Genomic DNA, 14110 nt, shown 5'->3' with positions numbered 1-14110 from the left:
GCACAATGAGGCACATGGGGGTGGGGATGGGGGGCAAGAAGAGGTGACTGTTCCTGTGGTCCCTTCAACCAAAATCTGAGGGCTAGAAATGAGGAATCATTGTGTTTCGGACGACGTGTGTTCGAAGTAAAGCATGTAGTCTGCAAGTGGACCAAAGTGATTCAGCACAAAGGGGCTGACCTCCTGCCACCCAGCCTGGGGAGTGGGGAGTGAGTGGGTATGACTAGGGTACCAGAGGCTCCTTAGAGAAGACTCTACAACAGGTGCTTCCTAAGCATGAGCAGGGGGCTGGAATGCCCAGTAGCCTAGAATAATGTCCAGGGGGTGGAGAGTGGTCAGAGGGCTACCTATCTGTGCAGAACAAGACAAAACAACTCTTCTGTGGGTGCTGGCAGGGGGAGGCAGGCGGGAGGCAGCGGCCTTCTTGCACTCAGTCCAGGACCTGGATTTGCCTGTCCTTGCACTGGACCACTAGAAAGGCAGCCACCTCATGAGGAAACCAGTGGGTGAGGCTGATCAATGGCTGAATCCAACAGCAGTCAGAGCGTGGGGAGCCTGTGGGGGGCTGTTTACAAATGGCACACAGTCACAAAATCCTGAAGCTCTACCCGGGCTCTGACCAGTGAGGACACCTGATGGCAGACTTGTGTGGCTGATATTGTTGAGTGACCTCTCCCTGTGACCATTACCAGTCAGGGCCTGTGGGAAGGCTTGGGAACTCAGTGATGAGGGCCCAGGAGTGTACATCTCCGGAGAAGGCCAGCTATAAACATGACAGTGACTGAAAGAAAACTACCTGACTGTGGGCTGTGACATCTGCTGTGAAGGGAGGAGACAACCAGGTGACAGGATAGAGAATGGGTGGGAGGAAGGGGCTCTACTGCAGAAGTCACCACTCTAGGAAGGGACAGGAAGACAATCTCCTGTGAAGATCACCTACAGTTTTCACAGGAATAAAAATTCTCAGGAAACAGTGGTGCCTGGGTGGCTTACTCAGTTAAGGGTCTGCCTTGGGCTCAGGTCATGATTTCGGGGTCCTGGGATAGAGCCCCACATTGTTGGGCTCCCTGCTGGGGAAGGAGGAGAGGGGGGAGCCTGCTTCTTTCTCCCTCTGCCTCTGCTACCCCTACCTCATGCTCCCTCTCTCAAATGAATACATAAAATCTTTAAAAGAAGAAAAGGAATAAAAACTCTCAGGAAACAAAATATTTTTAAAAATATACCAGTGTTGGCTTATTTCTTTATACTATCACATTAATACGGAAGTTAAAGGGCAGAGAATTTAAGACAATGCTGGAAACATCAGCTTATTTCTGGAACATGAGAATATGCCAGCCTCTGTTAACCACAGATCTCCCAGGCTAGTGTTTTGTATCCTGCTGAAATGTAATTTAAAAATTAAATTCTTTCCACTCTGATCCTAACTGAAAATGGCAACTATAACACAGTTGTAATTGATTTCTTGTGTTAATCACAGACAAGCATTTGAAGCACTAGAGTTAAGATGACTGTTGTAGTCCAGTTAGTGGTATAACCTCTGATGGCTGCGGTCTGGTGCAAGCATGGATCATACAGGTACATTCTGCCCACTAGCCAGTGACATTGAATCATACTTAGCATAGAATATGCTCTTCTCAGAGAGTAGTCAGACTGGCAACCCCTCAGCTTCTCTGCCAGCTTTTTTTTTTTTAAGATTTTATTTATTTATGAGAGACGAGAGAGAGAAAGAGAGAGAGAGAGAGAGAGAGAGGCAGAGACACAGGCAGAGGGAGAAGCAGGCTCCATGCAGGGAGCCCGACGTGGAACTCAATCCTGGGTCTCCAAGATCAGGCCCTGGGCTGAAGGCGGCGCTAAACCGCTGAACCACCCGGGCTGCCCTCTGCCAGCTTGACATCAGTTGACACAGAACATACACCTCTTATAGAGAATGTGGACACAGTCCCAGAAGGATGTGCTACTGCAACCTGCTGGATGATATCATTGCAAGGACCATGGGGACTGATGCCCTCACCACCCAGGGTTCCCAGGCAAATATCCTTCAAGGATCAGTGAATCAGTGAAGTAAGAGGGGAGTGGGGATGGAGGGAGTGCATCATGGAGATGACAACTTTCTGTATTGCCCTATAAGGACATTAAGACAAATACTATCCCAAAATTATAATATATCCATACAATGGGATGCTATTTAGCAATAAAAAGAAGTAAATTACTGTTACATTCAACTACATGGATGAATCTTCAGAACAGCATGCTACATGGAAGCAGCCAGACACAAAGGAGTAAATGCTGCCTGGTCCTATTTACACGGCATGCTAGAACAGATGCAACTAATCTATATTAGAGAAAGCAGCTCAGAGCTTGTGTGGGGGCGGGCAGGCACACTGTCTGTAAAGGGGCACCAGAAACTTTCTGGAAAGATAGAAAAGTTCTAAGTCTTGATAGGGGTGCTGGTTACATGGGTTACATACATGTCAAGACTCATCAAAGTACACTTAAAATGTGTGCATTTCACTGTATGTAAATTATGCCTTAACAAAGTTGACTGAAAACTGTCACTAAAAAACAAAATCTTACATATCTAGTTTCAAAGTTACTTCATAAAAGAAGTTGTTTTTAATCCCTGAATAAAGATACTGAAAAAAAGTCCTTTTGAATTAAATATCACATTTTAGTTAATGAAAAACATTATTTTTTCTAATTTTAAAGTCCAGTGATGTAAACCTCCTTGGGACTGAGCAGGGATCAGAAGATGAGTGCTGAAGAACCACTGTTGTCTCTCTTCCTCCCCCCAAATTCCACTCCCTGTACCTGAACTCAAATAGTACCTTAACCGGGCTCATGACTATTTACTCATCAATGAACAACCCAACCAGAGCTACCTGATTAGAGATTACAGGGAGAAGGCATGACTTAAATAACTAATAAATTCTCTCTCAGGAAAGACAGGCAGAAAAGGGAAGGAAACACGGAATGGGAATGGAGGGGGACAAGTGGAGAGAATTCTGGGCAGCCACACCAGTGAGTGCTTCTTCCCAGTCTCACTCACTCTACATGGGCCTGCAAACTCAGCTCATGTAGACTTGCATCCAGGGGGCCCTCGTGGGTCAGCTTGGCACCTTAAATGAACTGGCAGCAACCACCACCAAGTTCACAGTCAACAGGGATCTAATCCCAGGTGTTAACACCCTCCCCTGCTAGTCACAGAACATTGCTATGTGTTCAGGACCCTAAGAAGACCTTTAAGACCATCATGGAAGAAGAGTAGAAAAAAGAAATTGATTTTTGTTTAAAACCACAAAGATTTTTCTGAAGTATAAAGTGTAATAGTATAAAATATTTATACACATCAGATCTCCTTCAAAGAAAGTGTAAAACTAAACAGACTTTTAAAAAAAGTGATACTTTTAATCTTAGCTACCTTAAATCCACTGCTTCACCAAGACAAGACTTTAATAGCCAAACTATTATCATAAGCATGACTGTTTGTTCTAGAAAACATTGCCATTGCATCCAATAGTCAGTTGATGAATGCTTAATTTTTTTAAAGATTTATTTATTCATTTGAGAGAGAGAGTGCATGTATGCAGGGAGGGTGAGGGGCAGAGGGAAAGGGAGAGTCCCAAGTAGATTCCAAGCTAAACATGGAGCCTTACCTGGGGCTCAATCTCATGACCCTGAGATCATGCCCTGAGCTAAAATTGAGAGTCGGTCACTTAATCAACTGGGCCACCCGGGTGGTCCCATACTTAATGTTAAAATTCAAGAATGTTGAGGGAGAATGAGCAATCGAAATAAAAAAAAAATCTAAAATTCGCAAAGACACAACTGTACATCAAAAGTCATTAAGAGGATTACAAGGGTAAAATCTCACTCATTCCCTATGCCTTTTAAAAACTTATCTTCTATGGAGCGTCTGGCTGGTAGTCGGTTGAGCATCTGACTCCTGATTTTGGCTCAGGTCATGATCTTAGCGTTATGGGATCAAGCCCTGCACCCAACTCCTCGCTGAACACGGAGTCTCCTTGTCTCTCTCCTCTCTGCCCACTCAAATAAAATCTTTAAAAAAATTTTACCTTTTATTTTTTTTAAGATTTATTTATTTATTTATGAGAGAGAGAGAGACAGAGAGAGAGAGGGAGAGAGAGAAAGAGGCAGAGACACAGGAGGAGGGAGAAGCAGGCTCCATGCAGGGAGCCTGACATGGGATTCGATCCCGGGTTTCCAGGATGGCGCCCTGGGCCAAAGGCAGGTGCCAAACCGCTGAGTCACCCAGGGATCCCCTAAAATTTACCTGTTTTTTAAAAACAAATACTTATCCAGCACTTAGGAAGTGGCAGAGTTCTAAGCACTTCACACACCAAAGTTTATATAATGCTCATACCAATCCAGCCAGGCGGGTTTGGTCAATTTGTCCTTACTTTACAGTTAATTTCTTGTAGAGATTACCTGGCCAAGCCTGGACAGGACATTGGCACACTCAGCACCACCCCTAGAGCTATGCCTTTACTGCAGTGTGGCCATTTTTGTTTTGTTCAAAAGAAGGACAGTATGTATATTCAGGTCATGTTGGTTTCTAGTACTGAGGCCCTGAGACTTCTGTGACCGAGTATCCCCAGGAAAATATAAGATCCTCAGCACACCTACCTGCGAATGCATTTGGTGTCCCTCCCTACACAGAGAATTAGGGATTCTCCAGGCAAATGCAAACAGGTCATTTCTGGTGCTGATTACAGCACCTGGGATAAGTACAAAAAAGAAGCAAAACAATGATATACTTTCAGAACTTCGTTTTGATATGTTCAAAGAAAGCTGAACTCTTTGGATTTGGATTTTATATATTCTGAGGTGAAAGCAGAGATTCTGAAATGTCCCACATGGTTTTCTGTATCTGGGTTCTCTAACTTGCCTTCACAGTAGCATCTGCACAGTCTTGGCCAGATCTGATATGGCCTGGACTACTATTTGCTTGCAATTTTTATTTAAATCAACTCAGTTGGGATTCCTGGGTGGCGCAGTGGTTTGGCGCCTGTCTTTGGCCCAGGGCACGATCCTGGAGACCCGGGATCAAATCCCACATCGGGCTCCCGGTGCATGGAGCCTGCTTCTCCCTCTGCCTGTGTCTCTGCCTCTCTCTCTCTCTCTCTCTGTGACTATCATAAATAAATAAAAAAATTTAAAAAAAATTAATAAATCAACTCAGTTTTTGTTTAATTCTTTTCTTTTTTTGAATTACTGAAGTATAATTGACATACAACATCATATGAGTTTCAGATATATAGTGTAATGATTTGGTATTTGTATATATTGCAAAACAATCACATAAGTCTTGTGAACATCTGTTACCACATATGAATGGTTATATTTTTTTCTTATGATGAGAATTAAAATTTATTCTCTTAGCAACTTTCAAATATGGAATACAGCATTATTAACTATAATCATGATGCTGTACATGAGATCCCCACACTTACTTTAAAACTTTTGACCACCTGCATCCATTTCACCTACCCTTACCCTGGCTCTGGCAACTACCAATCTATTGTCTGTATCTCTGAGCCTGGTTTGTTTTTAAGGTTCCACATGTAAGATCATACTATAACAATTAAGTATCCTCTTAATTGTTGAGGATACTTGAAATTGAGGAAATTGACTTAATAGTTATATTTTATTAACATATTTATCTATTAAAATAAAATACATCTTGGGGTACCAGCATGGCTCAGTCTGTTAAATGGCCAACTCCTGTTTTCAGTTCAGGTCATGATCTTAGGGTTGTGAGATCCCGCCCTGTGATGGGTTCCACACTCAGCGGGGAGTCTGATTGAGATTCTCTTTTTCTCCCTCTGCCCATCCCTATGCACAATCTCTTTCTCAAATCTTTAAAAAATTAAAAAAAATATATATATATATGCATCAACAAAAATCACTGCATGTCTTCCAGTGCTGTGAGTTCTCTCTTTAGGTGAATTCAAATTCTGAGCTGGTAAAAGCCAGTCTTCACCCTCTAATTAAAAATATGGGGTCAAAAAATATGGGGTCAATACATATACTTTCAGAAATACGAATTACGAAGGGAGCTCTACACACACACACACACACACACACACACACACTTCAAATGACTGAGAAAAGAAATTGAGTGGGAATTAGGCATTAAGCCAGGAACAGTGAGAAGTACCAGCTCATGGACATGATGGCATAAAATTTTAACATGAAACCACAAAATCTGGCCTGTAAAGTTCAAAAGACTACTACCACCCAGACATCATGTACTCTCAATAGAAACCTCAAATATATAAATTAATGCCTAGGTTTAAAAAATAAAAAGGAAAATGGTATATAGAAATAAGAATCTGAAAGCTTAATTATAAAACTCATTTGCCTTGTTTCTCCTGGAAGACTGAAGAAAACATGCATGCCTTCAAGGGCCAAAGGGTATGGTCTAGGGTGGAGGATGGGGAGGGCTGGTTTCAGGCTCCCTCTGCCCTCCCTCCTCACCAGTAGCCCCACAATGATCTGCTTTCTGCAGTGCCCTTCCTCTAAATAACTGCCCAAGAAATGTCTCTGCTGAGAAGAAATTTGGAAACCACTGGTGTGATCCAATTTCCCAATTCCACCAATGAGAAAACTGAGGCTCAGAGAAGATAAAGACTCAGAGTCACTCAACAAAGTGCAGCAGAATCAGAGCCTAAAGACCTCAGCATCCAGATTCCCAGTTTGATGTTCACCTCCAAGAACACCCTTTCGCAGCCTTAGACTGGTAACCCTAGTGGATGTCATTACATCAATAATCTTGCCTATGCTTGAAAATGAAGAAGTGTGATTCATCATTAATTTCTTGAAGAGGGAAAGCATCCAGAAATATTTAATGAAATGTTATGAGTCAATGGAACTAAATTAGGAATAAGATGAAGTCATTATTTCGGAAAGTATGATGTAAGGAAGTAGGCACATCTCTTCCTGAAAAGTCATATAAATCAAATAATGCCTAAAATGGATTAGGAAAGCTTCCTAAATAACAATAGAAACAACAATAAAAACAGCAGTAGTAATAAAAGCAATAGCTATAACTTACTATTATACACCAGATGCCAGACTTAACACCTTATGTGCACTGATATCCTTATAACATAAACATTATTGTTCTCATTTCTATAGATAAGATAATCGAGCTTAAGCCCAGGGATAGGCTAACTGTCCATGGTAGCTGTCCTAGTTTGCCTGGCACCGAATGGTTTCCCAGGGTGTGGGACTTCCAATGCTGAAAGCAAAAAATCCTGGATAACCTGGAAGGGTTGGTCACCCTACCCGTAGGACTGGTAAGTGACAAGAACACTCTTCCATGTCTGCCTAACTCCCCAGCCACCATCTTCTCTGATAACTTCTCCCTACATGCTACAGTCTAGTCTTGCACATACTGGTTTAAAGGAGAGCATGACCAATATGATCCAAAATAAGATGTTCACATGTAGCTTCATGTCCTTTTATAAAAAAAGAAAGTCCTGGGAACCTAAAGCCTCCCATTCCTCTGGCAGAGTAAAGAAGCGGCACTTACCTTGACCTCAAACTCGAAGTGCTCGTCCTTCCCTTGCCCGCACAGCACATAGCGTGGAATACTAATTTTAATTGGGTCCTTCAGGTCGTCTGGATTTGCTCCCAAAGAGCGAGAAACCATCCGCTATCAAAGGCACATCAGATAGGGAGAACAAAGAGAAACCAAGATCACTCCTCAGCAAATACCATGCTTGGGCAGGCGGGAGAAAATGTGTTTCAAGCAGAGAAGAGAGCATCAAACTAGTAAAGTTTGTTTGGAAAAATGATGGCTTCCTTTGAAAGAGAAATGCTAAGTCTCTCTCATCACAAAAGACCATTTTTTTAGGTATACCATTCCAAGAAATTAGGGCAAAAGCACTTCAAAATGTTGTTTGGCTTTGAAGTTCCTTCCAATTTATAAAGAACAAGTGAAAAAAAGAGACAGATTACATATCCTGACTTTAAAAAAAAATCTGTGTAAACCAGATTCCTTTCTGAAAAGTCTTGATCATCTGACAAACTTCTTTTTTCTTCACAGACTATCAGATTGCTGTACATAAAGCTCCAAAAGCTGGAGATTTTATTCAAATTTACTTCATTTTTAACTTATAGGCATTTCTATAAGCCAGTGTACTACAGAAAGCTCTTTAAACCACGATTAAAATAAATACCAAGTATTTTCTTTAGGCTTCATTTGATTAGTAATCAACCTGGTTCTGACAAATATATATGGTCTGGATGGTGGAAAGCCAGAGGGGTTTGAGAAAGAAGCATTATGAAAAAAAATAAATCTTCAAAATGAGTTCTCTTAAGTATAAATAGGTGGAAATCTCTGAACAATCCTTATCATTTGCATTAACCTGGGGCTTTAGAAAACACAAGAAAATATGGTTTTAAAGCAATAGCAGTAATAAAATATTTATCATAATTATACTTAGCATTTATTGACTACTTACTATATACACCAAGAACTGCTAAACAGCTTATACGCATCATTTCATTTAATCCTTATGATCTCCCTATGTGGTCTTAACCATTACTGAACTCTATCAGATGAGGGGCCCCAGGCTGAGAGTCAAGATAATATAAAAGAGGTAGGTGGCAGAGCTAGGATTTGAACTCAGGCTAACCTGTGCACCATGATGCCTGCTGGCCCACCTCCACTGACTTGTTCTACTGCCATCATGAAATTTTTTAAATAACTTCATCCATCTGAGATAAAGTCAGCTCATGAACATATAGAGAATTTAAAAATGATGGAAACTCCATGATTACACAGTAAAACTCCCTTATGTGACTCAAAAGAAAACACCGGGCAATATGTGGTCCTGGATCCTTAAAACTTGTTATAATGTGGGAGATCCAACCTAGCTGTGTATCAGCAAAAGCTTGGATTTCTGGATGACACAGAGATGTGTAATTTGTCTCAGATTACTACTTTCATCTAGCTGACACTGTAAATATTTTGGCATGATATGAAGTTACCAAAGCCTTTTAGAGCCATCTAATTTTTCTGTGTGGCTGGTCACCCAAAATAAGAACCATTAATTTTATCACAACTGTCCACCTCTTTCGCTGTCCCTGATGTCAAAAACCACAGTGGCAATTCTTTAAAAAAGAGTTTCTCAATATGTGCACTGCCAAAGACCTTTCAATTCACTGACAGTATATTTCCAAATTGCTGTAAAGGTGGACATTTCCTAAAACATGGAATATATTTATCTATTTGAAGGGTGAAAAGGAAGAGAAATAATTGTGTTTTATTTGTTTTCAAAGAGCATATTTACTGCTAAAAAATGTCTCTGACCTACAAAGGCCATGGTTTAGCCATGAAGTTCTTGCTCTGCAACCAAAAGCCCTGAAATCTTCTATGCCATGCTTAATAACTATATTTTTAAGTAGGAACATAATTTCTTCTCCAAATCTGCCACAATCATTTGGGAAATCCACTTGCTGCATTTGGAGTTTGAAGTTGGCAGCTGTGGGAAAACCCCCTGAGCAGAAGGGAATGCTGCTCCAGGGAGCTGAATAAATAATAAGCAACTGATAATACTAGTTGAGAAATAAAGACCCATGCACCCTACCATAGGAGGAACCTTATCCTTCCTACCCAAAGGCCAGTAACACAGCTCATTTGATGAGGAGCTCTCTCTATCCTAAGAGGCTAGCATGAGGAAAAGGAAGAAAGGTAATAAAATTCACTAGGCTTAGTGTATTATCACGTGTATTATGTGTCCTTAAAAAGGTGTGGATAATAGCATCAAGCATAAGTATTCGATATTGAAATTCTACCATTATGGGCATCCCTGGAACTATCATTTGAGATCCCACAGGTATTTACTTCAAAGAATTGGAGAGCAGAAAGAGAAGACCCAGAATCAAATTCCAGCATTAGGACTAGGTTTCAGCCTAACAGTCACCCACTCACCCTCTCTGCACTTCAGTCTCAAGTCTATGGAAATGGGCATAGTATTTAGCAAATTCCATCTATACAGCAGGAACCCAACAGTGTCCTGCCCTGTGGGACTTCTGGTTAGAGGCAGACTGACAAGTAAACTGATAATTCCAGCAGGATTAGAAAAATGTGATAGGGGTTTATAGCATCATTATTTACAACAGCCAAGCTATGGAGGCAGGCCAAGTGTCCAACAACTGATGAATGGATAAAGAAGATGTGGCATATGTATACAAGGAATATTAGCTATAAAAAGAACAAAATCTTGCATTTTGCAATGACATGGATGGAGCTAGAAAGTATTATGCTAAGTGAAATAAGCCAGTCAGAGAAAGACAAGTACCATGATTTCACTCCTGTGTGGAATTTAAGAAACGAAATAAATAAACAAAGGGAAAAATGCGAGAGAGACAGACAAAGCAAGAAACAGATACCTAACTACAGAGAACAATCTAGTGGGTTAACAGAGGGGTGGTGTGTGGGGGGATGGATAAACTAGGTGATGGGGATTAAAGGAGTGCACTTGTCATGATGAGCATGAGTGATGTATGGAACTGTTGAATTACTATATTGTACATGTGAAATGAATACAATGCTGAATGTTAACTAACTGGAATTAAAATAAACATTTAAATTAAAAAATTGTGATGGGGGCACTGAGTAAGAAAAACTCTGAATATACACATGACTATCTAAATATCATGACTTTTAGTGAGAAGAGCTACAGCCAAAACCATCCAGGTATATTACTAACTAGGCAACAGAGACTTAATTTTAACTTTCTAAGTGCCTTTTCTTATAGGCACCCTTCAGACAGACAATCAAACATTGATATCTTTTACTAAGCACCCACCATGTGCTATGCACAAGGCCAGGTCCTGGGAATACAAAACAACCTCTACAAAGTCTCTGGAATTTCTAAGACCTTTAGTTTTTCTCAACTCCATCAAATTTTGAACATAGATTTGGTTTTTCCACTCCAGATGGATTACATTCTAAAGTTAGCCAATTTAGCTTTCTCTTTTTATAAGTCAACATTCAAAGTGGGATAAGACTGAAACTGATGGTCTGGTTACTACATAGATATTTTAAGACTGGAAAGTTCTCTCTAAGAATTTTAGAATTGTGAAATCAATCCCTAAGAAAGTTGCTTGAAGCTCAGGCTCATTGATCTTTTAAAGAAAAAAAACCCCTGCCTTTGATAATTTGGGTAAGCGGGTACATGAATGAAATAGGGACCATTTATCTGGGAGGAACTGGCTATTAAAATGTTTATGCCGCTCACCTAAAGGTTATGTCATTCACCTAAATCAGGTCGTGATCCCAGGACCCTGGGATAGAGCCCCGCATCGGATTCCCTGATCAGCCAGGAGCTTGCTTCTCCCTCTGCCTCTTCCCTTGCTCTTGCTTGCTCGCTCACTCTCTCTCTAAAAAAATAAATAAAATCTTAAAAAAAAAAAAAAAAAAAAAAGGAAAAAGAGCCACTGCCCCAATCACAGGATCAGACAGTGAAGTTTAACTAAATCCTGTGCTGAGAAGATGGATACCTCTCTCTCCCCTATTTAGTAGCATGCTGGGGACTAGAAATATTGCCAGAGTCCTTGCCACCCATAGGTACAGTTTACTTCAATCTCACAGATTTCAGAATAACTAAATATTAATGAGCATAGAGAAATGTACAACTGAAGAATTGAATAATTGAAAAATAAGTTAGGGATCTGAAGACATTTTGCCTTTATCTATAGCTGGATGAACAGAGACACAAATTAAGACAGTAGATGTTTCTATCAAATGACTGCTACAATGCAATTTTTAGAAAACTAGTTTTTGAAGTCAACCTCATGAGAAATATAGAATTCTCAGGATACAATGTGAAAGGTTCATGACATTCTCCTGAAATTATGTTTATGTTGGAGAGGTAGGAGAATTAACAAAAATGTCTCCTAGACTTAGTTTTTATTTGAAAGTAGCCATATTTTTAATATCTTGAGTTTTATGCTAGATAAGTAAATGTATCCTGCACCATATTATATCCTATTATTTAAGGGAGCTTTTAAATTTCTGTGGAACTATTTATTTTGGAATCAGTCACAATTTCTCTACATGTGGCAAAGAAATGCTTAGACTTGGAAGGGAAGTTGGTTATACATCATACAAGGAGGTAAAGAAACATGGAAGTCTGGATGCGTATCGTATAGCAGAGCTGGATAAATATGCAGGACATTTCAAGGAACTTTAAATGCCTTGTGGAGTGGTCCTATTTAGAAATAAAAGGTCAAGGAAAAGTACATAGTAACTTGGATTATATTTCTATACATATGAAATCTCATCTTTTAAAATAAGATACAAAAAACATTTTTCTGGTAGCTTTTAATGAAATAATGTCTTCTGTCAACAAACATGGTATTTTTCCATTGTTGGGGAAACACTATAGTTAGGTGCTTAGCCAAAAGAAGCAGACAGAACACAGGCTACATTTTGAATATTCAGATTAGAATCTTCTCTTCCTACTCAGGCTGTCTCCTTCAAAAGGGACAAATTAAGGAAATTAATAGGAAGTGGTATTAATATCCACTCAGATCAATGTCGGTACCGCAGAGGGCACAGAATGGACCAATTCTACAGGGAGTCATCAACATTTCCCCTAAATACCCTAATTATGTACCAGATGGTTGAATTCAGTGTATGCTCTGACTAGGACAAGGTCAGATCTAAGGACTGTCGTCTGATCTCCTAGAGCCAAATATCCAAGGTTTGCTTCTAAAATACAGGCAACCCTGGGTTTTTATTAACACAATTACTGATTTCCCTTTCTCTGTTCCCAGCATAGTACATATTTCTATTCCCTCCTTTTTTCTACCACACATGCCATCCTGATAGTTCTAATTAGAGCTATTATGTATCAAGGACCTCCTATGCCCCAGCAGTTTGAAAACAGGGGTCTGGGGCAGATGGTGAAGATCAGTTACATGTTCAAAAATGAGCCATGTTATAAGAAGCAGAGAATAAAGGTACTCAGTGTGAGCAAGTACAAATTATGAATAAAGTCAAGAGTCAAGAAATGTTTATATTCATCTCCAGAAGGTGACACTAGCCTCTGCTGTGAGGGGACCTTGTGCTAATACCACATTGTCTCTGAAAGCTAAGTGCATAGAGCTGAAGTGGAGTTTACTAAGAGATGTAGCCATACATGCTATAGGCATCCCCTGACCATGTCTGTCAAGGTCAGGACTTCACAACAGCCTGGAATGAAGAAGCAATTCTTAAAGTGAATTAAGAATAATACTTGCATGAGGAAATGGAAATAAGGGTTTTCAAATAAAGGAGTATTTTCTTTAATTTTGATACAGATCTTTAGGGATAAACTAACCAGAAATGACAAACTGGTGGACATAGGTAATTGTGGAATATCTTATTTACCCTTAGTGGCCTTAGGGAAAATCCAAACAGGTTGGCTAACATTTCTAATCCATGATTCTTACCAGAATAGATTATTTCATCCATAGATCTGAGGTGATCAACATTGTTTCAAAGCTTAGAAAGACTGGGTATCTGATGAATGTTCCAATTTGAAATTATTAAAAATGTTACCTTTCTCTAGATCATGAAAGACTAGTACCTTCAATGGTCATTATCTCTGGATAATGCATCATTAAATGGATGGAATTTTCAAAAGAATTAAAGAATGCGTCTAGTATGACTGAATGAGAACAGGGCAAAAATTGCTAAGTGGCTCTTATACCGAACTTAAATATTGAAAGTTTAGGATGTTCAGGAAAGAAAACCAGGTTTTCTCCTTTCAAGTTCTATAATGTTACTGATTATCCAATGAAAGTATCACTCATCTTCACGCACTGATTTTTGTGGAACCCTAGTTTTGGTTCAATCTGTGCTCAATTCTAAGGCTCAGGAGAAATTAAAGTTGTAAGGAGGGAGAGAAGTCCATCAGGTGTCTGTAGAGCATATTGTTTAAGCTTCAGTTGGAGGAGCAATATTGAGCATACAAGGTTATCTGTACCATATTCATGCTAGGACGTTATCCAAGCTTTTCTTCTACAGGAGCTAAAAATGCAAAAAGAAGACATAGGTTCATACAAGAGAACAATGGAATTGCAAAGAAAC

General features: G+C 39.9%; 1 protein-coding gene across 19 annotated transcripts in view; it reads right to left on the bottom strand.

Moving 5' to 3' along the window:
* Positions 1–14110, bottom strand: part of KIF16B (kinesin family member 16B) — a 314538-nt gene that overhangs the window by 82820 nt on the left and 217608 nt on the right. For 16 of the 19 annotated variants that reach the window (XR_013364778.1, XR_013364780.1, XR_013364779.1 and 13 more), the window contains one exon: positions 7556–7678. The exons of 2 other annotated variants lie outside the window; for them this stretch is intronic. Coding sequence is in view for 6 of the 17 variants with exons in the window: in XM_077872137.1 (XP_077728263.1) it covers positions 7556–7678 (123 nt within the window). In the remaining 11 variants the exon portion in view is untranslated. Of the gene's footprint in view, positions 1–7555; positions 7679–12325; positions 14051–14110 lie in introns of those variants that run through there. One more of the 19 variants, XM_077872145.1, reaches the window with a different exon arrangement.

Source organism: Canis aureus, chromosome 26 (assembly GCF_053574225.1).
Source record: "Canis aureus isolate CA01 chromosome 26, VMU_Caureus_v.1.0, whole genome shotgun sequence".
In the NCBI taxonomy this organism is placed as follows: Eukaryota; Metazoa; Chordata; class Mammalia; order Carnivora; family Canidae; genus Canis; species Canis aureus.
This window is presented reverse-complemented; position numbering and strand designations above follow the sequence as displayed.